The sequence below is a fragment of the Quercus lobata genome, chromosome 1 (genome assembly GCF_001633185.2).
Source record: "Quercus lobata isolate SW786 chromosome 1, ValleyOak3.0 Primary Assembly, whole genome shotgun sequence".
Classification (NCBI taxonomy): Eukaryota; Viridiplantae; Streptophyta; class Magnoliopsida; order Fagales; family Fagaceae; genus Quercus; species Quercus lobata.
This window is the reverse complement of record NC_044904.1, coordinates 2,408,547-2,435,016: the sequence shown is the minus strand read 5'-3', so window position 1 is coordinate 2,435,016 and position 26,470 is coordinate 2,408,547. Positions and strand designations below refer to the sequence as shown.

At 37.5% G+C, this 26,470-nt stretch overlaps 1 protein-coding gene and 1 long non-coding RNA gene across 16 annotated transcripts; both read left to right on the top strand.

Moving 5' to 3' along the window:
* Positions 1–9,878, top strand: LOC115974196. Of its 15 annotated transcripts, none has more exons than XR_004087866.1 (6): positions 1–542; positions 3,236–3,299; positions 4,163–4,861; positions 5,414–8,807; positions 8,907–9,232; positions 9,336–9,878. It is a non-coding gene; the product is annotated as an uncharacterized LOC115974196 (long non-coding RNA). The 15 variants fall into 15 exon arrangements; XR_004087873.1 differs by lacking the exon at positions 1–542 and having other exon boundaries at positions 1,729–3,299; positions 4,163–4,512; positions 4,705–4,861; XR_004087874.1 differs by lacking the exon at positions 1–542 and having other exon boundaries at positions 1,729–3,299; positions 4,163–4,517; positions 4,723–4,861.
* Positions 9,879–26,049: 16,171 nt separating this feature from the next.
* Positions 26,050–26,470, top strand: LOC115964472 (keratin, type II cytoskeletal 60 kDa, component III-like). Its single transcript, XM_031083797.1, has one exon. The coding sequence runs from the start codon at positions 26,101–26,103 to the stop codon at positions 26,356–26,358; it is 258 nt and encodes an 85-aa protein (XP_030939657.1). The 5' UTR covers positions 26,050–26,100; the 3' UTR covers positions 26,359–26,470.

Here is a 26,470-nt window from a genome sequence, read left to right as displayed (position 1 = left end):
ATTATTTATTTTTTGTTTATTCCTCCTTCTGTCTCTCATATCTCTTTCATCTTCTCCCTCAGCAATTCCTCACCGCCTCCATCCACTCTCTCACATATCTCTTTGTTCTTCTCCTTCAGCCCGATCTACATATGTGCCTCCATCTCCACTCTCTCACACTCTTTCTTCTTTCCTTTCCCCTTTTGCTCTATTTTCTTCTCATTCATGAATATGAGCCACCACCGATTTCCTCTCTACCATCACTGATCTAATTTGTCCCTTCACCGGTTTTTTTTTTTTTCCCTTTTTGTTCGCTCTCTCCTCTCTGTTCTATCTCAGAGTCGCCTATCGGGTTGTGGGTTTGTGACTTTGGATTGTGGGTTTGTGATTTCGGATTGTGATCGGTGTGGGTCTCTGGGTTGTGGGTATCTCCTCTCTGTTCTATCTTGAGTCGCCGATTCGGTGTTCGTCGTTCTCAGAGCGTCGATTCGCTGTTCTATCTCTGAAGGTTTCATCGATTCACCGTGAGCCAAGTTGGTTTCATCGATTCGTTCTCCGTCAAGGTTTTATTTTTGTGCTTGCTTTTTTTCGTTACTGAATTTGAAAGCTTGAACCTTTACCACTAATTGGCTTAGTATTTTTAAATTAAATATTATATTTGATGTGGGTTTTTAATCTTATCATCTGGGTTTTAATTAATTTGTGGGATGGTGTGTGTGAGATTTGTAACCATGTATAGTAAAGTTGCTGTGTATGTACAAGTGTACCGTGTAAAGGTCAGATTATATGCTTGCTGTGATGAAAGAGTTACTTCCCCTGTGTTCGGCTTTCTTGCTGCTATTGTCTCCACTGTCTTCTCTCTTGACTTTCTGCTTTGCTGTGATGAAAGATTTTTGTTCTTTTGATAAAAGCTCTGTTTGCCTCTATGGGAAAATACCCAGAAAAGTTTTCGATGAAAAACATGGTTTAATCAAGCTGTTTAAGGAAGAATATAGTAATTGTTGATTTAGAGAAGCATTTTTGTTTGTAAGAAGTAAGAAATAAAGGAAAGGAAAGGAAAGTGCTTTTAGGATTTGCTCAATAAAAACCCAGTATTGAATTCTTTACTATTTTCCTTGTTATTTACAGAAGACAGAATTCAAAAGGGAGAGCTAAAATTTAGAGAAATTGGGTGCTTGCTACAAATTAAATGGAAGTTAGGCTTTTTGTTTAATTATTGATCTTTGCATATGGAACTACGGCTTTATGTACAGTGAAGAAAGTAGTATTGTTCATTCATTTTTTTAGTTGTAATTGTTCTTACTTTTTGCTTTGGTTAGGGAAAGTGAATAATTTCAGGTAATTTCTTTACTTGTTAATCCTTTTTGCTTTTGTATATATTGGAAGGAGCAAACACTCCAATTCAAACTCTGTGTCTTTTGAAGTAAGGGTAGTGTACAATGAAGAGAGCATTGATTTTAATGGCCTTTAACCATTCGTTTGTCTTTTTTGTAATCTCTATCTGTTCAACTATGTATTAAGGGTCATGCAAATGTGAGTCTTGTCAATTCAAGGTCTAAACTGGCCAAAATATGACAGTTGAATTAAGAGGATTCTTTGAAAATGTTACCGTTAGAATTGATGAGATTTGAAAATATGACTGGTATAGGAACAAATATTACCGTTAGGAACAAATATAAAGAAAGAATAAAATAAGAATTAAAAAGAATTAAGAAATAATATTTAAATGAAATGGTAAAAATATAGAACATCTGATAAATGGGATATTGTAAAATGATGTTGTAAAATAATAAAGTAGGCTTTTGGTGTGGCAAAATGGCATAATTTTTACAACGGCAGCCACGGATGCTCTTAGGATTGGGCAAATACCACTCAAGTCTAAAATATTTCAAAATTGAGCAATTAGGTCCCTAAAAGACATATTAGTCCCTAACACCCTTAACACTGTTACCCCTCCCTCATTTTTCTTTCCCTCACTTAGAACTCTCTCTAGTCTCTTCTCTCTGGTTCCTCTTCCTCTTTCAATCCCAGCCAAAGCCATAACAAAAAATCCCAAATCTTACCACAAAACTCAAATAATAGATGGCTCTTGCTTTTTGTTTCTTGCTTATAAATTCCCCGCACAACAAACGATTCTCTCTCTTTCTATGGAGGAAAAAACACTGAAAGTTGAAATAAAAGGCTGAAAGGAAAACAAAGTGCTGAGAGAGAACCCCAAAAAAAGCTGTGCTACAAAAATAAACAAGGCCGAAATAGTCATCAAAATACCCACCGTTTATGCCCTATGTGGATCACCGGCTATGGCAAGGAGTGCATAAGAATAGCTAAAACAAAGGGTGACATTGAGTGCGAAGATCAGAACCTTCATGTACCCATTTGGAATGAGGAAAATAATTAACGAGTTTGAGATCATAAATGTGATAGCATTACAAACGAGGAACACCTGAAAAAGGCCATCTGGTGGTTGCAGTACTGCTTGTAACAGTCAACTATCAAGCGGTACTCAGCCCTCCTGGTGGACTTTGGCAAGATGATGGTCTGTGCAATACCACTGAAATAGGGAGTAGTCCTGATGGAACCACTGATTTGTCCAATACAATATTATTGAAAACCAAAGTAGGTTTTATTATGCTCAATACTGACAATAAAGCAGTGTGTGAACACAAAGCAAGGACAGCCATTGCTTTCGAAGATGACCTTTTTCAAGTTTTATTGTCGGTATTGGACATAATAAAACCTGCTTTGGTTTTTGGTAACATTGTATTGGACAGATCAGTGGTTCCATTAGGACTACTCCCTACTTCAGTGGTATTGCATAGACCATTATCTTGCCAAAGTCCACCAGGAGGACTGAGTATCGCTTGATAGCTGACTGTTACAAGTAGTACTGCAACCACCAGATGGCCTTTTTCAGTTGTTCCTTGTTTGTAATGCTATCACATTTCTAATCTCAAACTCGTTAATTATTTTCCTCATTCCAATGGGTACATGAAGGTTTTGTTCTTCGCACTCAATGTCACCCTCTGTTTTAGCTATTCTTATGCACTACTTGCCATAGCCGGTGATCCACATAGGGCATATACGGTGGGTATTTTGACGACTATTTCGGCCTTGTTTATTTTTGTAGCACAGCTTTTTTCCTGGAAGCAATGATCAGACTCAGTGCAATACCACACAAAGAAGCAGGGACAGCCATTGGTTAGGAAGGAACCCCTTTTCTGATATTCTTGATTTACAGTAATTGTTCTCATTCCAGATGTTGCAGTAGTGATGCTTTGCGGTGCCAGGTGGAAGCTGATTTTGGTACCTCTAAGAGGAAGGTACGTAACTACATCTCTACTTCATATGATCGGTTTTGGGGAAAACTAGAATCAAAGATAAAAGAAGTCGTAAAAATGATGAATTTTCTAGCTTTACAAATAACTACTATAGGTCTGAAAGAAGTTCATAAAGGGAGATCTTCCCAAAGTGGGTCCACAACTTCTCTGGTAGACCCAGAAACTGTCATTTACGGTAGGGATGATGATGAAAAGGCAATAGTCAACTTGCTGCTCTCAAACGATGTAGCAAGCAACAACCACTCTTTTGTGATTCCCATTGTGGGCATGGGTGGGGTTGGAAAGACAACCCTTGCTCGGCACATCTACAACAACCAAAGAGTCATAGACCATTTTACCTTTAAAGCATGGGTTTGTGTTTAAATGTAGAGAATTAAAATTTCGTTCATGCCCATGTCACTCTTCCCTTGAGTCTTTTGTCATATCCGATAGATATAATTCTCTGTTATCATTTGGTTTGGATATCTTTCCAAAGTTTTGTAGTCTCAAAATCAACATGAGTGGCAACATCAAGCCTCTTTAAGTTTGGGAGGGGCATGAACTTGTAATCCTAGCTTTGGAAATGAAGGAATGCCTTAATTTTGCAGATTCTCCCAGTGGGGGATTGCCAGCCCCCATCCTTACACTGTTAAAAGTTCATGATTGCCTTTGTCTCAAGTCACTTCCTGAAAACATGGATACGCTCCTCCCATCTCATCAAATTTTGGATATTGCAAACTGTCAGCAAGTTGAGTCTTTTATATGAATTGTCTTGCCATCGAGAAACTCATTGCCAATAGGAAGCAGTGGGGTTTGAAAAGACTGCACTCTCTTAATCAATTATTATTGTCTTGTCATGATTGCAGGGAAGAGAAGTGCTTTCCTGAGGAGGACTTCCACAAGTCTTAGCTCTCGTCCTATAAAGGAATTTTAAAATCTGAGATCTCTAGACAAGAAGGGCCTTCAACTCCTTATCTCTCTTCAACTATTGTCTATCTCAGACTGCCCTAGACTAAGGCAAATGCCAGAAGATGGATTTTCTTGTCTCCATTCTGAGATACAGTTTCATCAATGTCTTTCCTTGACAAAACAGTACCAAAAAAAAAAAAAAGATTAAAAGTGTGGCGCAAGATTGCTCACATCTCTATCATACAATCAATGATGAAGTCTCATTATCTGAGCCAAAAGTGTAGACGAGATCAAATCCCACTTCACAGTATGGTACTTGTTCCACTTTACCCTCTAAGCCTCCATTTGATTTTATTTATGCTTCTTTCTTACGTTGTTTATTGATAAATAAATTTGAAAAATTTGTTAATCTGATAAAAAATGGAAAAATAAAAGGATTTCTTCTAAGAGTGTTAGTCCGAAGCTGGAGTTCTCAAGTTTTTGTGGCTTGTTTTGTAAGATTATTTCCATTGATCAGTAGCAAGCGCCACAAAAGGCTTGGTCAAACACATGCCAGAAGAGCAGTTAACAAAACAATTGCCAAGGAAGAAGGGAAAATAGTGGTGAAAGATTGGTCACATCTACTGCATAAAAAAGGATGCCCCAACCCAAATCAGGTATTGGTTCTACTTGAGTAGCTAAGTTCAATCTTGACTTTACTATATTTCTTTTTAAGTGTACATGGGAAAAAAAAAATACAAACGTACAATTGAATGTTTGAAATTGAAAATATAAAACATTCTCTTGAATTTTTGCAAATCATAAAATGTCCACAACTTGGGTCTTTTCCAGAAGGTGGTCTGCTATCTAATCTAATTTTTTAGCAATCAATATCAGCAAAAAACTTATTTCCACTAGAATGGAATGGGGTTTGCAAAGACTTCAGTCTCTTAAATAATTAGGATTCCTAAGTAGCGATCTTGATTGCTGGGATGTGGAATCCTTTCTAGAGGAGTATTTATGTTTCTCTTCTTTTTGCCATTTTGCCTTTCTATTTTTCTTTGGGCGGTGTAGATGAAACATATCTAGCTACCTTGTTCTCGACTATGTCACAACTTGATTTGAAATTTTCATGAGGAAAGGGTCCCATAAATTTTATTTTGTGCTCTGCTATGTCACTCCAGTATTGGATTCATGTGACCACTGTAGAATTATGTTTCTCTTTGTAGGGGATTTTCTAAACTCAAAGTCTTTTGTGCACATTCTAGTTGGAAGGGGGCTTTCAGCATTGTCCATTTCCTATATATTAAGTTCAGGTAATTGTGAAATTATAAAGACATCAGGTATTTTTGTTCCTTATTTGATGATTGATACTTTCTTTTAACAATTTAAACATATTATGTGCTTGATGTAAAACAGTGTAGAAATATAAGGATAAAAGAGGAATGCAGGGATAAACAACAAATCCTAGGCTTCACCACATAGAATCAATGTAGAAACCTTAAGCATCACAACCTAACACAAGTTATTAACCGAATGCATGAAAGTTAAGGTCGGGGGGTTAGGGTTGGGTGCCTAACACCTTCCCATCCCTAGGTGAAGCAGATCACCCATTTCCAGTTTTGTATATGCCTTGGCCCTCAAATAAGTGACCCACTCAATTTTACTGTCAATCTCACTAATATGTTGATATGTGTTGAAGTAAATGGTGTATACTTTATGCTCACTTTTGTTTACTTGAACCCACTTTTGATCTATCATTCACAATTACACAAATGAACATACTGTGAAATAAAATCTGATACCAAAAAAGAAGTACAAAGTTCATGTCTGTATGTGAACAATGTGTTCTTTAGCAAACCATCAATATATTAAAAACTCTTGGGAGTTGACTCAATGGTGGGATAAAAAGTGCTAAAGGTGTGTTGAACTATTCCTTCTGTAAAGAAGTTTACTCAAAAGCAGTACAACTCCTGTAACTAGACATTCCACAATAAAATTTGTCTATGGAAATCAAAAAATTAAAGGAAAATAGGAAATATTAATTGCAAAAAGAGACAGTGTCTGATTGGTTGGCTTCAGTTTCAAGTGAGGTTCTATGCTCTTCAAGCATACTGGTAGTGTGATGATGTATTCTTCCCATATGAGGCTATTATTCAAATGCCATTCTTCCCATGTGAGGCTTAAAAAAATGATTCTTTGAAGAGGTGGCTGAGGTTGCTTGTCCACTGCAACTTAAACCACTGAAAACCCTAGCTGTATGCCCAATATTCTAGAAACCTCTCTCTCTCTCTCTGAACCTCCATGGCTGACCACCAAGGTCAGCCCTTCTCATCTCGTCAGTGACAAACCAACACTTAAATGGCCATCCCCTTGATCTTCCCCTCTATCCATCGATCTTACTTTCTTAGAGCTCTCAATAGTTGATGGGCACTATTGTTTTTCAAGCTGAACCAGCAGGTGTAAACTTTTTTGTGATTCACCCATAGAAACTCCGATGCACAACACAAGACTACCTATCAGTCTAGTATCAGTCATCGATCTCTATTCTTGGAGTTTTGAATTTTGTCCTCCTGTCCATGCTTATTAATGATGTGTCTATTTCACAATTATTACTTGTTTACACACAACTAACAATAATAGTTTCTTTATGTTCGGGGGAGAGTTCACCCACCCTCATTGAGGGTATTCATTGGGTTTAGAGGTTATCATCTATATAAGTTACTTTTACTAAAGTTTGGCAAAAATACTTATTAAAGAAAAAAAGTTTTGCACTAATACTAACACATGCCATGCCTTACACACACGCTTCAATTTGAAGACACAAAAAAGTGAAAGCAGTGAGAATATATAAAGGATGATATCATATGGGATTGAATAAAAAATCTGCCTCTGCTTCCTTCCATTGTTTTTATCTTTTTCTATACTAGCGATGGTTGATGTTATGGATCATAGTATAGACATGTTTTTTCAGTGCACTTTGAAAAAACCTGTGGTTAGTCTTCTAGGAGATTGCACTGGTGCCAGGAAGGATTTGCTCCATAGATACTCACACATGCTATCTCCCTAGATACTCACACATGCTTATGCCCCCATAATAGCTGGCAATGTTTGATATTGTCCATTTGAACCACCCCTCTATCACTCAACTTGTAGTCTAAATATATCTCAGTGGTTGCCCCCTTGTCTCCATGCTTCTGAAAATTCCATTAGTGTTTGGAAAGATTGGGTCCACAGAGTGGCTTTATGCTGAGAGAGAGAGAGAGAGATGGTGTTGGTGGCTGGGGTTTGCTGTGGAGGAACATGGATGCTTCTATTCTTTTAGATTGGAGAGATCGAAGAGAGATGGAGGTGTTTAGGCCAAGATCATATTGAGAGAGAGAGAGAGAGAGATATTGGTGAGAGGATATTGGTTATATTGCCTGCGTGACCTTGATAACCAGCAGAGGATATTGGTTATCGGATCCATAACACTTCTTAGGCCATCATTTTGGCATAATTGAGCTACCACAGTGCAGTTAATTTGCATACACTGACTGTATACAAATTTACTTGGTCTCTCTTAGATATCTAGGTAGTGTGCACACTGGCATGCCATAGCCTTGGCTACATGCTCACATTAGGCTACCATGGCCTTGGTAACGTGCATGCAGGCATGCCTTGGCTTTGACAGCGTGCACATGGGGCTGCTATGGGCATGCCAACATGCCTAATGGAGGTTATTTGTGCATGCTGGGATGCCTAAATGAGGTTATTTGTTCATGCCTACATGCATGCTGCATCGCCTTGCTCCCCTCCCCTTTGGCCAAATTGTGTTCCTAAATTCATTCCAAGATTTTAGTGAGGGTTTCCAGTAATCGGTTCAGCATTTTGAGCATTTTTAAAATTTTTATGATTTTTCCTATTTTTCCACTTTTGAAAATCGTTAAAAAAAAAATATGTTGAATTTGGACTTGAAATTTTTCTTACTTCAAGATTGGATTTTTCTTAGCATGTGTGCAAAAAATCAGGACAAGATTCAAAGAATTGCCCTAAAAAGGGTCATTATGTTTCCTCAAAAAATCAATATTTCCTAGTGCTAGGAAGGATCTGCTCCTAAACGCTCTTTAGGGAGGAGTAGTTTGGCAATGCATGATGGCAACCCCCCATGAGCTTGGCCACAGGCATGCTTAAGCGAAGGTAAGATCGCCCACTGTATTGCTAAGTGGTTAGTCTTATCTCAAGGTGGTTTCAATCGATAGGCCAGTGATATTAATTTGTATCTATGCAATCCCACTATATGTTTGCATAGTCTAGTGATATTCATCAATCACCTTATAATTTTTTGGCTTGAGTGGTTAGTATTGATTGATGAGTGTCCTAAAAAATTTAAAAACATGAATTAAAACTATGGTGTGACACATGTATGAAAGCATGTCAATTTCCAAAAATTAGGTATGTAAGTCTATATGTTTACAATTGGTTAACTTTGAATATATATAAATGCTTATGTGAATTGAAAATAATATTTCAGATACAGGCTTGAAATGCAAGTTGGTGATACAACAGAACATGCAAATTTTGTAGTATTTGTCAAGAAAGAAGAGAAGTTGCCTGGTACACAACTCTTCAATATGGAAGAAGGTGTAAAAATGATAGAAATAAGTTATTTGTTTAATTAAATTAATTCTATTACGTTACACTAATTGAAATCTAATTTAAAAAAAAAAAAAAAAATAATAGGATGAAGATGGTGACAATATTATTCCACATTGTATCAAATGCATAATTGGAAAAACCTACATCTTCCAAGTGAAAGTTACAATTTCTTCATTGGCAAACAAAACTTTACGGCAACTGGAGTATTTGAAATTGAAGGAAATGAACAATAACAGGTAAAAATGGTTCACTTATACTTTATTGATGAAGTTATAATATTATCAGTGATACATAATGACATATTGCAATCTTTGGTTATAGGAAACAACAAAAAGAGGGACTAAGAATGGAAATGAAGTATCCAAAGAAACAATTTTTGCTGAAGTAAAGAAAACAAAAATTTTGAAGAAGTACAATTGCACAAATAAATATTATTTGGCTCTTTTTTAAAATTCTTACAATCTTTAATTTCCTTAACAAGAAAATAACTTTTGTATTTTTTCTGTTTTGCAGATAAATCCAAAATGAGAATGTGGAAGCTCAGATAGAAGTGTTAGATGATTAGCGAACATAGAAAATATTTAAATGAAACTTTGAATATTTAGACTACAAATCAGGTCGTGATGTTGTGCTTTCTGATAGAAGAATAGATACTTCACAGCCTAACGACTAGTGAAGGTCATATTTTAACTCTGCAGCAAAACGGCACCACATCTCATTATTACAAACGGTGACGTTTTGGGTTTTAAAGAGAATTCTTTCAGTCAAGCTACACGACATCGTTTAGCCTTAGAGCTTCAGAGTCCGTGTTAGCATCTTCTTCAAAGGATTAGCTGCTGAGATATTTTTTTGTAATTAGATATTTTCTGTTAAGAGCACATTAATCACACGTGTAAATAGAGTGTAACTGATTCCAAGCTTTACGGAATTATTGTTAGTTGGTTAGATTAGGTTTAAGCTTATCTCTTGATCTATATATAGAGAACTATACCCATTGTATTATTCAGTTAGTATTGCTAATATTCAACCAGATAGATTTTACTCTCTGTTCTTTCTATTCCGCCATTGTTACACTGTATACTTTATTGTTTTCTTCACTTTCATTTTAGAATGATTTGAGTTTGGAAATATTTACTATTTAAGCTAAAATTTTTTGGAATCCACAAGAGAGCTAAGTATATGCTTTATCTATTTTTTAGAGAATAGGAAACAGAAATTGACTATTAACTCACCCACCCCTTTTTTTACCTGCTCGTGGATACGCTAAATTAAATGGAACACGAGTACTCGTGAGCATTCAAATAAGACAAGGCCTAATGCACCACTTGTGACTACCAATCACGTTCTAGATAGAATTGAGACAGCAACTTTTTAATATCAAGTATTGTGGGCACTTTAATATTATTAAGGCTTCTATATGCAAAAGACTCAAATTTGTCCATTTGGGTCTCGCATATGCAAAACTCACCAATTTACTTAACAAAATCATTTCCCATTTTACCTGAACCATCATTCATCCAATTTGGCCATTTAAGGTCACTTTCAATACATCATCCAAGGGGTTGTATATTGAAAAACCTTGAAGTAATTAGTCAATAAATTAGAAAGAATATCATTCCTTTTTCGTAAAGATACAAGAACTTTTGCTCCAAATTCTTTTCCACGAACTATAAAGACTTTAGTGGATTAGCAAGCATATTCTATATATATATATATATATATATATATATATATATAAGTCGAAGTGTAGCATTTATTATTACTACACTCTTGTTTAGCCACCTCATCTGTCATATCATTAGTCTTTTTCATATTTATTTTTAAAATTTAATTTTTTTACAATATTAACTATATGAATATATTGACTTTATAAATTCATTTTAGGCGGTTTAGCTTTACATATTCATGACATCTACTTTAATTTTAATGTTATAACTCAATAATAAATCTATATATCTAAAAGCTAAAATGTAGCATTTATTATTACTATACTCTTGTTGAGTCATTTCATCCGTCATATCATTAGCCTTTTTCACATTTACTTTTTAAATTTAATTTTTTTACAATATTAACTATATAAATATATTGACTTTACAAATTCATTTTAGGAGGTTTTAGTTTTACAAATTCATTTTAGGTGATTTTAACTTTACATATTCATTTACTTTAATTTTGATGTTATAACTAAATAATAAATCAATGGAAAATTAAAACAAAAGTGCTGTATACATATATTCCTCTTGGGTGGTTTTAAATTTAAATATTATTTTGCCTTTTTATCTTCCTTTATTGTGGCTTTTCTTATTCTCATCCTCTTATTATAAATTTGTCACTCAATCTCTTCCATTCTATGCATATTTTTCCTATACAAAAAGGCTCTCTCTCTCTCTCTCTCTCTCTCTCTCAATTTGTTTTTCATTTTTTTGCATTTATTATTATTATTATTTTTCTTGCATTTCTACCTAAGATTGATGAATATTTGTGTTTTTTTAGAATTCTACTCTCGGTTGCTTATAACTAAAAAATGAAATAAATGAAGAATAAAAAAATATTTTTTAAAAATTGTATAATAAATGAAATTGTCTTAATGTTGTCATAAAAAAAATTTAAAAATCAATTAAATTGTTTTGATTTTGGTACGACAGAAATTATATATATTACATTTGTAATTGTTGCTATAATAAATGAAAATATGATTATGAATTACATTATTATTTATTAAATTAGTCCAAATTGAAATATATATATATATATATATATATATTACCACGCGCAATGCACTAGGTTCGTGACTAATTTATGTAATAAAATAGAATGCATGTGTTGTATTTTAGAGTTATATCCATGTTGTACCAGTAATTTTGCACCCTATAACCATAATTCTTATTATTTCAATTGTAATTATATAGGTTGGAAGAATCTCTCCCAATCCACGGAAATTCATATAATCATGCATTTGAATTAAATCACAAGCGTCATTATTTTATAGGCAAAATATTTTCCTGGCCAAAAACATTTGTAGGAGCTAAAATATAATGTAGAAGACTATTGTCAAAGTTGAGAGGTACTTTTTCAACCTCTTTTTTTTTTTATTTTTTTTTTATTTTTATTTTATGTGTTTTCAACCTATTTGGTTTCAAAGTATTGAATAAGTAGACAAAAGATTAGCTTTTTACATTTTATTATATAGTCTAATTTACTTATTAATAAAAATCCTGTGTATTGCTCTGGAGTCATGCAAATAACATGTGTAAAAAAGAAGAAGTATCATAGGTAAAAAAAAAAATGTAATAAAATTCCAACCCTTTGATAATACTTTTTATATTTCTTAGGAAATACATATAAAAAAATTACTTTAGGTGTGTAAAGACTAATATTTATATTTTAGGTGTCTAATACTTTTTACTAAGCTCCTACTAATCCACATCACCCTAGCATTTCAATCTATTCAGTCCATTCAAACATATTTTGTCTACTTCGGTCTTTTTTTATTCTATACGGTCCACTTCGGTCCTATTCAATCCTATACAGTCCATTCGGTTTTGCCGAATAGTTGGGCTCACAACCTATTTGTATTGTGGGCTTTGGATTTCCTACTATGGGTGGTCCCTCACTAGGAGACCCAAACGCTCACCCCAATTTCCCCAAGTTCTTTCCTTTTTTCGTGCTCCTCTCCTTATTGGCAGCAATTCCTTCCACTCTTCCCATATTTATAGCTCAAGGTGAGTGGGGAAGTCATGATTATTCCTGATGGTCAGTGGGAATGGAGGTCCAATGTCATTATCCCTAAATGGGTGTTTGGTTGGGAGTGGGAGTGGCGAGAGTGGCATCGGAATTGGTTCCCACTTCAAAAGAGCTGTTCGGCAGCGATATTCCCCAAGGCAATACCAGGCAGCCGAGATATGACACCCCCGAGCATCCACGATCCTGGCCATGAGATTGCTAACCGGGCGAAGCCCAGATTACGAACCAAGGCATGTCTGGGTCAAGACTTCAGGCCCAATGGGCCCTGGGCCAATCATCGTGGCTCACGGCCCGGGACCCTAGCATAGCGGGCATGGGGCCTTGGGCCGGACAAAGGGTTGGGGTCATGGACCATGTCATAGGGCCAAGGTTTAAGGCCTAAAGGGTTTGGGGGCCCTGTATCGCACATTAGCCCCCCTTGATTCGTGTCCGGCTCCCGAGAACGAATCAAGGACGTGAAGGGTTGGAAACTCTTCGTGAAGTTTAACAGGCAACCACTGAATGGATGGGAAGTGCATTAACGCACTCTTAAAAGGTGCGTTGTGCTAGACTGTCTGATCTAGCCGTCATCATAACCTGACGGTTCTTGAACCGAGGCGGCACACGTGGGAGTTATAAGAAGGATTCATAGAGTTTTCCTGTTTCTCCTTTTATTAAATGCTCTTAACTCCCCCAGGGTCCTATAAATAGTCTCTTCTGGTTGCCCTCATCCCTTTTTGCATTCTCATTTCCTCAAACTCCCTCTTTGCCGAGCAAACCTTTCCCGGGCACATATTCTTCAGCCCAGATCATCATTTTCTAGAGTCTACAATAAGTTTTCTTTACTCTTTCTCCTCTTTTCAGTTTTTCCTTACTCTTAAAGTCTAAGAATGTGTTACTCTCACCTCCTTTATTCTGAAGTGTCCTTAGCTAGCTTTAGAGCAGCCTATGACATTCCTAGAGATACCGATATCGCCTATTTCCATGAGGGTGATATCGCTCTCCATAGGCGTTCCAACACAAACGTCGTGTTTTTCCCATTAATGGCTATTCTTAAGGGTGGGGTTAGATTTCCCGTGGACCCTCTTATCATAGGTACCCTTAGGTTTTACATCTTATGCCCCGGGCAACTCCCCCCAAATTTTTACCAAATGATGAATTGTGTTAGAAGATTAAACCAAGTGTTTGGGTTAGAACTAAACCGTCACAACATTAATTTTATGTATAGTTTGTGCAGCAACATTAAGTCCGAGTACTAACTAAAAACTAAGGATATGCGGGTACAACTTATATTATGCCTCCCTGATTCCAACAGAAACTCGGCGGGAGAATTCGTCCGGGTGAGCGGCAATTGGCTTGCCGATGAACTCCCCTGCCCGTTTTCGTCGCATGACATTGGTCGGTACCTAATACTTTCCTCTGTTTTAGATTTGATTCTTTTGCTTGGTTTTCTCATGCATATACTAACTAGTTCTTTTATTGATTTACTGTAGAAGGAAAAAGATTCAAACCAGATATCGGAGTTACGCATATGAGGGATCTCAATTTTGTGCTTAGATCATAGATCTTTGTGCACACGGACAAACATCTCCGAGCATCCCATTTGATACTCGGTGTGAACCCCGTGTACTCTACCTGGTAGTCATTTAGCTAGGCCTTGCTGGTAGATAGCCCACTTCTTTCTTACATCGACATCTAGCACGCCAACTTCCTCCCGCCCTCTTTGACTGTTGGGGAAGCTCAGGATCTTGGTCCTAGGTACATTACTGTGGAGGATCATGCCCCAGTAAGAGACGAGTCGGTTGAGCACATGTCTCAAAACTGTAAAACCCACATCCCCGTTGAAGGGCTTGACGCTTCGGTTCAAGTAGTCGAGCCAGTAACAGCCAAGTCGGCCAATCCCTCGAAAGCAGAGGCTAACCTAGGAGAAGAGATGGTGACCAGACGTACCCTAACCATTAATCGATTCTTGCTCGACACCTGCCCAACTGCTCAACCCCAAAAGACTCCCAGCAAAGAGTGGACTCCTCCTCCATCATCTGGCTGTGCTAAAAAGAAATAGCGAGTGGGCGACCAACCTTTCAGGGGTCCTGGTGACGCTCCAGTAAGGACCCCTCCCCGGGCATCTAGCGTGATCACTATCTCGGAGCCTGCTGGAGTCACCCGACCAACCATTCAGATGGGTACCAATGTGGTGTCGTCTTCCCAACCAGAGGTGGGTTGGCAAACCACCTTCAAACCCGGCAATGAGCCTTTACTGTTGTCCACCAGTGTAAGGACGTGGTCCCAGGGTGAAGGCGGGCGGGTAGCTCAAAGTTTGGTACAAGGCCTTCTGCTACCTGAGGATGTCCACTTTTTCCAGGATGCAACCGAGGAGTCACTGGCTTGGCGGCTACAGTGGCACACTATTGTGGTAATTTTCTTTCCCTCCCTTTTTGTTTGTTTTGATGCTTGTGTACTTTCTTCATCTTTTATGCTTACCATCGCTGTGTTGTCAGGCCGTGCAGCTGACCCACGTCCTCGACGGGAGGCTGAAGGAGCTTGCCGAGGACTTTGAGAGGGAGAAGGCCTTAAAGGACATGGCGAAGGACACGGCCAAGGAGAAAGGCAAGGCTGCTGCTGTCGCCGAGAAGAGGGCACAATCCGTCGAGAAGGCCCAACTGGCGGCTGAGAAAAGGCTAGCCGAGATGGAGGCTAAGCTGGGGGGGTGTAGAACTAAAACTGGCGGAGGCAGAAAGTCTAACCTTGGCCCAGGTTGATGAGATTGCCGATCTTAAAGCGGTCCTTGATGCTTCTGAGGAGAAAGGGTACAATGAAGGCTTCGCAGATGTTGAAAATTCTGTGGAGCCTATTGTCCTCCAAGCTTGGCATCATAAGTTTGGTGAGGGGTGGCTGGCAACACTGCAAACAATGGGAGTGGCAGAGGATTCCCCATTGAGGAATCCCGAGCAAATTCCCTACCCAATTCCGACCCCCCAGTCCAAAGCCAAGTTGGAATTGCTGACGAAGAAGAGATCCTTAGCATAAGGGAGCTAGTTCATGCTATTGACACTCACGTGGATATGGTTGACCTTGAGGTCACCAACAACCCTTATGCCGCTAAGGGCGGATAAGGCCAGACATTTACTGCTGATCAACCTATTGAGAATGCACCTGTCCGGCGTGCCGATGATGTCATTTAGCTCCCGCCTAACGATCCCTCTGTTTAACCCTTATGTTTTAATTTGCTTTTATTTTTTGATTATGTCTGATTCTCTCTTTTGTTTGTTTGGTTTGCCCATGGTCACCGGGTTGTGTTGGCCGAACAATGGTTTTAACCCTTACTTTTCTAAGTCTTATTTTCCTATAGTCACCTGGTTGTGGTGACAAAACATTGGTTTAATTTTTATTCGTTTGCTTTATTTGATCTGGGTATGGTGATCGTACGTTTGCTTATATCTATGAATGTTTGCTACTAAGTTATTCTTTCTATCGTGTTCTTTCATTTCCCTTTCTTTATTTTTTTTATAGATACTCCTAATGACCGAGTAGTCTAATCACGGTCTGCCTCTAATTGAAACTATTTTCTCATTTATCTTCGAAAAGATAGGTTATACCTAGGCATGTATGGTGATCGGGACTAGTTTGGAAGCGATCACCTACATCTAGAAAGAATTGGCTCCTTGGCGATAAGAAATAAACTTGACATACATTGACTTTTCTAGGAAAATGTAGGGTAATCACCTTTCCCGTGATTTGGATTGAATCCGAGAAACTGGTTTCAGCCCCCTGAATAATTTGACGTATTCTTTGTGTGCCCGGTGACAAGAACAGAGCCGGGAAGCTTGTTCCTATTCTCAGAATAGCTCAATATAAGGTTCCCGTCCAACCAGTGATGAAGATCTGACCGGGAATCGGTTTCTATTAGAAAATTTGAAATTAGGTTTCCACCTGCCCAGTGATTGAGATCGAACCGAGAAGCAGATTTCTGTCCTTAGATAAAATTTGAAATTAGGTTTCCACCTGTCCGGTAATTGAGATTGAATCGAGAAGCAAGTTTCCTTCCTTAGATAACATTTGAAATTAGGTTTCCACCTGCCTGGTGATTGAGATCGAACCGAGAAGCAGGTTTCTGTCCTTAGATAAAATTTGAAATGAGGTTTCCACCTGCCCAGTGATTGAGATCGAATCGAGAAGCAAGTTTTTGTCCTTAGATAAAATTTGAAATTAGGTTTCCACCTGCCCAGTGATTGAGATCGAACCGAGAAGCAGATTTCTGTCCTTAGATAAAATCTGAAATTAGGTTTCCACCTGCCCGGTGATTGAGATCGAACCGAGAAGCAGGTTTATGTCCTAAGATAAAATTTGAAATTAGGTTTCCAGCTGCCCAGTGATTGAGATCGAACCGAGAATCAGGTTTCTGTCCTTAGAGGAATTTGGTATGAAGTTCCCTCGCGTTTGTTGATCGGGGCCAATGAGTTAATAACGATGAAATTATAAGTATAAATACACCTGCATGGATAAACATCACTGTTGTATTACTTAACAATATGCACATATAACATTACACTCAATTCATACCCTCGTGTATTGATAATTAGTGGTAAAATTTCTTCAGATTGTGGGCATTTCATGGCCGGGGGAGTGGTCTTTCATCCAACTCCTCCAAGTAGTATGCCCCAGCGCTTGCAATGGTGGTGACTCTATAGGGTCCTTCCCAGGTCGGCACTAACTTCCCTGCGTTGACATCCCGTGTATTCCCTACGACCTTTCGAAGTACCAAATCTCCTGCTCTAAATTCCCTTCTCCTTACATCCCTGTTGTATCTTCGGGCAAATATTTGTTGATATTCTACTAGCCATATAGTCGTTGATTCCCAGCGCTCTTCCAATAAGTTCAACTGTTTCAACATTAATTCTGAATTTTGGGTGGGGTTGAATCCCGAAACCCGGGCATTGCACAGATTTATTTCTGTCAGAATAACTGCTTCCGCTCCGTATGTTAGAGAGAACGGAATTTCTCTCGTGGATCTCCTCGAAGTTGTTCGGTATGCCCACAGTACATTAGGCAACTCCTCTGCCCATCTTCCCTTAGCGCCTTCCAATCTCCTCTTCAAACCGTTCACAATAGTTTTGTTGGTAGCCTCGACTTGGTCGTTGCTCTGCTGATATGCCGGGGTAGAATACCGGTTTGTGATATCGAGACTGTCACAAAACTCGTGGAAAGCCTTGCTGTCAAACTGCAACCTGTTGTTTGACACTAGGGACTCTGGTACCCCGAACCTCGTCACTATGTTCTTCCATACGAACTTCTTAACATCCAAATCTCGGATGTTCACCAACGCCTTTGCCTCTGCACATTTGGTGAAGTAATCCATGGCTACTAGGACAAACCTTCAATTTCTTGTTGCCCGATGGAATGGACCAACGATATCTAGCCCCCATTGCGCAAAGGGCCAAGGGCTACTAATGGGATTCAAGTTGCCTGCCGGTTGGTGGATCTTTTCATTTCTCTTAATTTATATGTGTTTTTATCATGTACCACTTACCTTTAAAGGTCGTGTCTTTAGTGCCATGCGGTAAATTACTTTCCAAACCAAGTCTCCTAAGGCAAGAAAATCATGTTCGATTCTTTTTTTGTATATTTCAACAACCATCTAATTCTGTGGTATTATTGAATTTCAAGCCTTTACTTGGATCTTTTTTTTTTTTTTTTTAGAAGATACTTGGATTTTATCTAATTCAACCATCTTGACATTTTCGTAATTGATATTGCATAACTGATTTTGTTTGGCCACTCTAAGCGATCCCACTGTTATTTCAACAAACAAAAATGCTTAATGGCCATAGAACAAAGAATAATGTGTAATATTTATATATAACTGATTTGACGTGCGATATGCGCCCTATTGAAAGCTAAGTCATAATCAACAGCTATATTTTAAATTTTTGTCCAAATAATTACAGCTCCAATCTTGAGAAAAGGATAAGTAAGCTATGCATGACCTTTCCACTAATCCATGCAGGGCATTAATACATTGCTAATTTTCTGAGAATCCATTATTACACAAGTGGTGATTAAAAGTTACTATACATTTAATTTCCATATATGACTATATAACTCCTCAGGTATATCTTCGTTATTCTTGGATATATCTATATCAGTTACGACTAATTAAGCAGCTACACATATTCAGAATGGACATGTTGATATTGGGCAGCGAAAGTGACGGCGGTGAAGGTGACAAAGGAGGAGGCAGTGGTAGTGGCAAAACTGTTGTGGGATCAATGGCTAGTTGCTCTTCAAAGGTGAAGTATTTTCTTGATCTCTCACCAGTACTATTTTCTTTTGTTTCCTTTCTTTTACATTATCCTTTTAATCACCATAATTGCACTACTTTTTTTCTTCTTTTGAAGATGTCGTTTCATTATCAAATATTTAACTAATTAAACTGAAAATAGCATGGGATATTGGAAAATTTTGATATCATGTAACATGGCATTAGTCACTGAACAACTGGACTTGATATTTAATACTATGCCATGGGAGCTGAGTGAATAACTAGACTAGATCAAAGTATTGAAAATGCGAAAATATGCTTTCTATTAGAAGTCTTTGTACCATGCAAATCTATTGATAACACATGATTTTTTTTTCAAAGGGATCAAATGGGTCCATCTATCCACAAACTCAAATAATAGTAACTTCTTGCTTTACTCAGATTTTTTTTGTTTGTGTTAAATTCTAATATATTCGTAAAATTTTGAAAGTACTAGAGTAATTAGTATTCCAAAAATTATATATATGAATTTCTTCTTAATATTGTTGAACTTGATGTAGGATATTCATACTAGCTTGCGAAAGTTGAGTTTTGCTCTATGAATGAATGAATTAAATACAGTTTTTTAATGTCAAATTTACATTCTAAATATTATTTTTGGTTGAAATATTCAAAATTTTGACTCAAGCTTTTTTTTTTTTTTTTTTTTTTTTTTTTTTTTTTTTTTTTTTTTCTGACCATTTTTCAATAACCTAGTTGAAGAGAAAAAGAAGAGAAGAAGGAGAAGAAAAAGAAAAAGAAAAAGAAGAAGAAACAGATGAAGAAGAAGAGGAAGAAGAAGGTGCAGAAAAAGAAGAAAGAACAGAAGAAGAAGCAGGAGGAACAGAAGAAGAAGCAGAAAAAACAGATGACGAAGAAGAAAAAGAAGAAGAGCCATCCCTTGGAAGCCTTCCTGATCATACTGATTCAATAGAGCCACTTTTGAACCTTATGGATGAAGAAGAAGAAGAGGAAAAAGAAGGATCAGAAAAAGAAAACTTAACTTACCTAATATTATATATGGTCCTTCCCAATTGGGAGATCATTTCCTTAAATTTAAGTAAGGTCTTTACTTCCATATTGTAAAATTACTTAAACCAGATATCTTATTGCAAAATCTTAGTTTAGTTCTCTTTTTGTTTTATATTCCACTAATTCCAGCAACCTTCTGCCTCTGTAGTATTAGCATTTTTAAAGTCTTTACTTGGGCTTCATCTAAATCATCTAATTCAGTCATCATGATACTTCATAATCGATATAACTTAATTGGTTTTGTTTGGCGACTCTCTTCAATGTGCTTCAAGAAACTTCTGACAAAAACTCATCCTAGTTTAATGGATTGTGGTCTACTAACTTAAATCAAAATATTCTTTATAATTTTGTTTGTTAATTCTGCTTGACCATTGACTTCAGTATAATACAAAGTAACTAGAAATATGGTTTTAATCCTATGTTCTTTAGCAAAAGTTTGTACTCTTGTCCTAATGAAATCTCCAAGCCATTATCAAAAGTTATAGTTAGTGGTAGACCAAAGCAATAAATTATCATTTCTTTTAAGAATTGAATCACATCTCCTTCACTTACATTGCAATATGATTTTGCCTATACCAATTTGGTGAAATAGTTTGTTGCTACCATAACAAAGTTATTTCTTTTCCTTAAAAGTATGCCTTGCTCTTCCTATTAATTCTTGTCCATCCTCTTAGTGGCAATGGATTAATGATGAAACTTAGTTTTGTTGTTGGAATTTTGGAAGAAATTTAGTAAATAATAATAGAATCAATGGAACAACCATCTGATTTCAATTCTAGATTGATGTACTCCGTATATTCCTTTATGAATCTCAGCCATCACTTGCATCAATCTTAAGCAAAATTACCTACCTACCTCTCCATTTCATTTATTTCTTTCTCTGCGTAAAATCCTATGTCAATCAGTATTAATCGCCTTCACCATGCAACAAGAAGAGAGTGACGTAAATCTCTACCACTTGTGCAATTCAAGATTCATCACATTCGAGAAGATGATGACCCACAAAAGCATTATGCATGCGTATTGTGTACATTGTGAAGGACGAGAGTTCAATTCCATTACGGATCTCCAAAGCCATAACTCTTCTACTCACGAGAAATTCAAGAACCTTGTAGCAGTTGCAAAAATGTGTTTAGCACTAAAGTGGATTTACAACAACACTACAACGAGGAACACTCGAAGTAAGTATTCTTTTCTTTTCTTGGTTTGCATGCATGTAAATAACCTTTGCCTGACCTTTGCACTAAACTATATTCCTTTTCTTTTACATTCTCCCTTAATCATTATAATTGCCCTGTATTTTTTTTTCTTCAGTTAAAAAGCATCATCATCAACTCACTACAAAAAAAAGGTCCTATGGCCACGTTTTTAAAACGCGGCCATATGTCAAAAAAACGTGGCTATCGCCTATAGCCACATTTTTTTAGGCCGCGCTTTCTAATGTGGCCTAAAACCTGTGACTATAGGACTGACGGTCCTATGGCCGCACTTTTTAACCGCGGCCTAAGGGTCTGGTCTTAGGCCGCGTTTTAAACGCGGCCTAAGGTTGTGGTCTTAAACACGGCCCAAGACCAGGACCTATGGCCACGTTTTAAACGTGGCCATAGGTCCTCGTCTTGGGCTGCGTTTGAAAAGTGTGGCCATAGGACCTTTGTTGACAACTATAGGTGAAAGCTATAGCTGCGTTTAAAAACGCGGCTATAGCCCTTTTTTTTCCTTTTTTTCTTTTTCCTAGCCCAAATGCCTTAAGGACCTCCACACCTGTTTTCTAGTACAGTCACCACAAACCAAGCCCTCATTAAACAGTTTTAATCTTGCATTAGTCTCACATTTACTATAAAAACTTTGAAAGTACATACATAGTAATATCTCTTGCAAAGATAAAATGCAAGAAAGGAGGGCAATGAAAGTACATACATAGTACTCACAGTGCACTTTAGATAAAATTTGTGGTGAGGACTATAAAATTTGACATGCCAAATTTCTTGATTAGTATCTAATCCATCCTACAAAGCGAGATAAAATATTTTCATTCAATAAATCACCATGGATGATCTTTGAAAAAAATACGCAAACTTCAATATGTCTATGTTTAATCATGATCTCCTCCATCCTAGATTAAGTATCCCTAGTTTCATTTATTTAATTAAAATATAATTAGTCTATGAATTATGCCATTAGATTTCAGTTTCATCCTTAGGCTCTATGCTAGTCTTCCAAAATCAATATTTAAATATTTCTATTTATCTTGTGTTTTTTTTTTTTTTTACCAGAATTTTGTGATTTAAGAACACATATATAGTAAATGTGTATCACATTAGCAATTACTGTTCTCATATAGGGCTAATAATGATTAAGGGTCCAAAATCATATATTTCCAAAAGGACATTGTGTTGGTGTAATAAACAGTACGAATTGGACAAAATGACTGCATTAGTCATCAAGAGACACACAGAATGAAAATACCCATATTAGTAAGTGCTCATTCCACTAGAGCTTCACTCACAAGGAATCCCAAAATAAAGTTATAATCAATATTTTTTTTTTTTTTGATGAGTAAAAGTAAATTTACAGTTATTATCAGTAATTTAAGGCTACAGTTAATTGTTTGCAGCAAAAAAACACCTTCAATTTTCCCTCAGGTGCAAGTTAACCATCTCAAGTACACCAAATGAAAATGACAGTAGATTCACCAATTATTGGAAATTTACAGTGTCAAAGGAACTAAAGACCATTTCAAATAATTGGCTTTTAAGCTGATTAATAGAAACTACACTAAACTCAAGTATAATGAAAAGAAACTGACATGAAGATCCAATGAAGTGCTCAATCTTCTCATCTATTTTCTTTTCAAGTTCCACATCTCCACATTGCACCTATACAACAGGAAAGGTTGCATTAACAAGAAATGAAATTGAAGGCTTAAGCTTCAACCAATCCAATGAAAAGAACCATATAGAATAACACTAACAAAGACTTGATCTAATCAAAGAAAGAGAACAAATGTAAAAAATACCCATTACACGAACTGATGCGTTGCAGGTTGTGGTGGGAGGCGAAGGGTTGCCGGAAGCGTCGCCAGATGGTGCGAACTGAAGCATCGCAAACGTTCTGCCAGATGAAGCGTCGCGATCGGCGCCAACGGCGACGTTTTAATCGTCACCATCGGTGCGCCGTCGCCATCGACGTCGATCGCCAACGGCGGCGCTCAAGCGTCGCGATCGGCGTCGATCGCCAACGGCGACGCTCAAGCGTCGCGATCGACGCTGATCGCGACGCTTGAGCGTCGCCGTTAGCGATCGATGCCGAGCGTTGGCAATCGGCGCCGATCGCGACGCTTCAGCGCTGGCGACCGGTGCCGATCGCGACGCTTCAGCGCTGGCGATCAGCGCCGATCGCGACGCTTGAGCGTCGCGATCGGTGTGGGTTGCGCTGGCGATCGGCGCCGATCGCGACGCTTGAGCGTGGCGATCGGTGTGGGTTGGAGTCTCGGCGTCGCCGTTGAGCTTCATCGGCGACGGCTGAGCTCAGCGGCGACGGTGCTTGTGGTTTCTGTGTTTTTTTTTTTTTTTTGACCGAAATGGCTCTGGGTTGAAATGTTTTGTGGCTTTGGCGTTGAAATGTTTTGTGGCTTTGGGTTTTTTTTGGTGTGCTATTACTATTGAATGGAGGTCCTTAGGCCGCGTTTTTAGCTCAAAAAACGCGGCCTAAGAATCAGTCTATGGCCCCATTTTTAAAATGCGGCCACAGTTAAGGAAAAGAAAAAAAAATTTGCCAAAAAATAAAGTATAGAGGTCCTTAGGCCGCGTTTTTAGCTCAAAAAAACGCGGCCTAATAACCTGTCTATGGCCCCGCTTAAAAAACGCAGCCTAAGAACCCGTCTAGAGCCACATTTTTAAAATGCGGCCACAGTTAAGGAAAAGAAAAAAAAATTTTGCCAAAAAATAAAATACGGAGGTCCTTAGGCCGCGTTTTTAGCTCAAAAAAACGCGGCCTAAGAACCCATCTATGGCCCCGCTTCAAAAACACGGCCTAAGAGCCCGTCTAGAGCCACGTTTTTAAAATGCGGCCATAGTTAAGGAAAAGGAAAAAAAAATTTGCCAAAAAATAAAGTACGGAGGTCCTTAGGCCGCGTTTTTAGCTCAAAAAAACGCGGCCTAAGAACCCATCTATGGCCCCGCTTCAAAAACGCGGCCTAAGAACCCGTCTAGAGCCACGTTTTTAAAATGCGGCCATAGTTAAGGAAAAGAAAAAAAATTTTGCCAAAAAATAAAGTACGGAGGTCCTTAGGCCGCGTTTTTAGCTAAAAAAAACGCGGCCTAAGAACCCATCTATGGCCCCGCTTCAAAAATGCGGCCTAAGAGCCTGTCTATGGCCCCGTTTTTATGAAACGCGGCTTCAGTCTATCTTGGGCCGCGTTTTTTATAGCCACGGCTTAAAAAACGCGGCCCAAGGCCCCCGCGTTTTGTAGTGACTATTTCACCTAATGAAGCTTAAAATAGAGTGCTATTGGACCATTTTGATATCATGAATCATGGCCTTAGCAATGAACAGTTGGAGTAGATATTCTGAATTAAAGTAGTGTGTTGTTATATGAATTAATTAATTAATTAATTTAATACATTTATAAAAACCTGTCTAGTAGAAGATTAGAATTGAAAAATTGATACTTTATGATATTCAAAACCTTAAATGATATAATTTAATTATCTATTTTTCCTTCTAAATTTTGACTCAAGCTTATTATTTTATCTAATTGTTTTCAATAACCCAGTAGATCGAAGATAAAAAGAATGTTGCAGGGAAGAAGAAGAAGAGAGGAAGAAAAGAAGAGAGTGGAAGAGAAGAGAATCGCACAAGAAAAGAAAAAAATAAATGAATTGTCTGTATAAACTTGGTCATGGTGGCAGTTTCATAATTATGGACTTAACTTGTATTGTTTGGCTACTTTATGTCCTTCATCTATAGAACTCTGATCATGTCCTTGCATGTGTTAGTGAATATGGTGTAGTATTTATACTAAGGTGTATGTATGGACATTCTATAACTATTGTACTTTATTCTTATTGTTTTTATTTGTTGACCAAGTTTGACCGTTGGCCTGATTTTTAATATATTGTAGAATTAGTGCCTTCTTTGAGACCTTGTTAGTAATTTATTCTTTATCTTTTAGATTTTCTGCTTTTGCAATACTATTGAATATAAATTTTTGTCTCCAAAAAAAAAATAAAAAACCTATTGAATATATATACAAAATTGAACTTTGGCCATCATAGCACACGGTACCTAACGCCGGTGATCATGGTCTACACCACATGCAAGACCTTATTAGTTGATTAATCATATCAGGTACATATGCCATTTAATTTGAATCAAATCGATTTATAAGGCTTTTCAATTTGCAAAAATTGTCAAAAGAAAATAAAACATGCAATTTAAAAAAACACATGTGGAATTCAAATTTATGTGAACAGAAAAGATATCACACAAAAATGTATGGAATAATGTCTCGTGCAACCTGACTTTTTTCAGCTAGTGCTACACTTTGTTTTGGCCTGATGTCGTAAAGAAAGGAAGGCTCATGAATGACCAATCCCGGGAGGAAGATCATGATTCTGCTTCTGTCTGGTTAGGCCATTTAGGTCTCACTACTGACAATGGACTCACATGAAATACGGGGTGAGTTTCACCGAGCTAATCGCTTGAGTCTATAGGCTACCTCTCCTATCCGCTTCTCTACAAGGTCTACTTTCTTCTTCTTTCAGACCGGGTCCCAATAACTTGAAAGAAAATATTGAATAAGTTCAATTCTAATCTTGTTTTACTTTATATGTTTGGAACGAAGGAAGATTAAGGATAGGAGAGGGGAGGACTTAATCTTTTGGCGTAAGTAATTAAATGTCCAATTTTGAGAAAAGGAATTGCTTTTACTGGGTGCACTCCAATAAGTTCAATTCCAACTTTATTTTAATCTTTTGGCCTAAGTAATTACAGCTCGAATTTTGAGAAAAGTTCAAGTAATCTATGAGTGACCTCTACACTAATCCATGCAAGCATTCATGCATTATCAATTTTCCGAGAATCCATTATTAATTGTACACAAAATTGACCATTAAATTACTTGACCACAACTCCCTATAAATACTCGGCCATATCTTCCTTTAAACCACACATCTTTATAAGTTAGTAATACATATACATACTAAGCAGCTACACATATTCAAAATGGACGGCAAAGGTGTTGGTGGTGGTGGAGGAGGTGCCAAAGGAGGAGGAAGTGATGGGGGAAAAGTTGGTGGCGTTGGTGTCCCAAGTGGTGGTGATAACTCTTCAAAGGGCAGTGCCAGCGATGCTGGAAAGATGGTTGCTCCTGGGACTGGTGGAGCGTCACAAATTTCAAGGGACTCCTTTGAAAGTAACCCCAAGGGATATTTCTCAGCCCTTCATGCTAATGAAAAGGCTAATGAGAAGGGAAATAAATAGATGCTACCATTTTATGTTTCAATGTCTCTCAGTGTGTATTGAGAATGACTAGTTTGTTTCTTTATGGGTTATTATGTGATGGAATAAAATAAAGTATTAATCTATTTGCTTT

Bases quoted from the DNA above. Each gene is read 5' to 3' on its own strand.
- LOC115964472 (XM_031083797.1), top strand. From the start codon at position 26,101: ATGGACGGCAAAGGTGTTGGTGGTGGTGGAGGAGGTGCCAAAGGAGGA.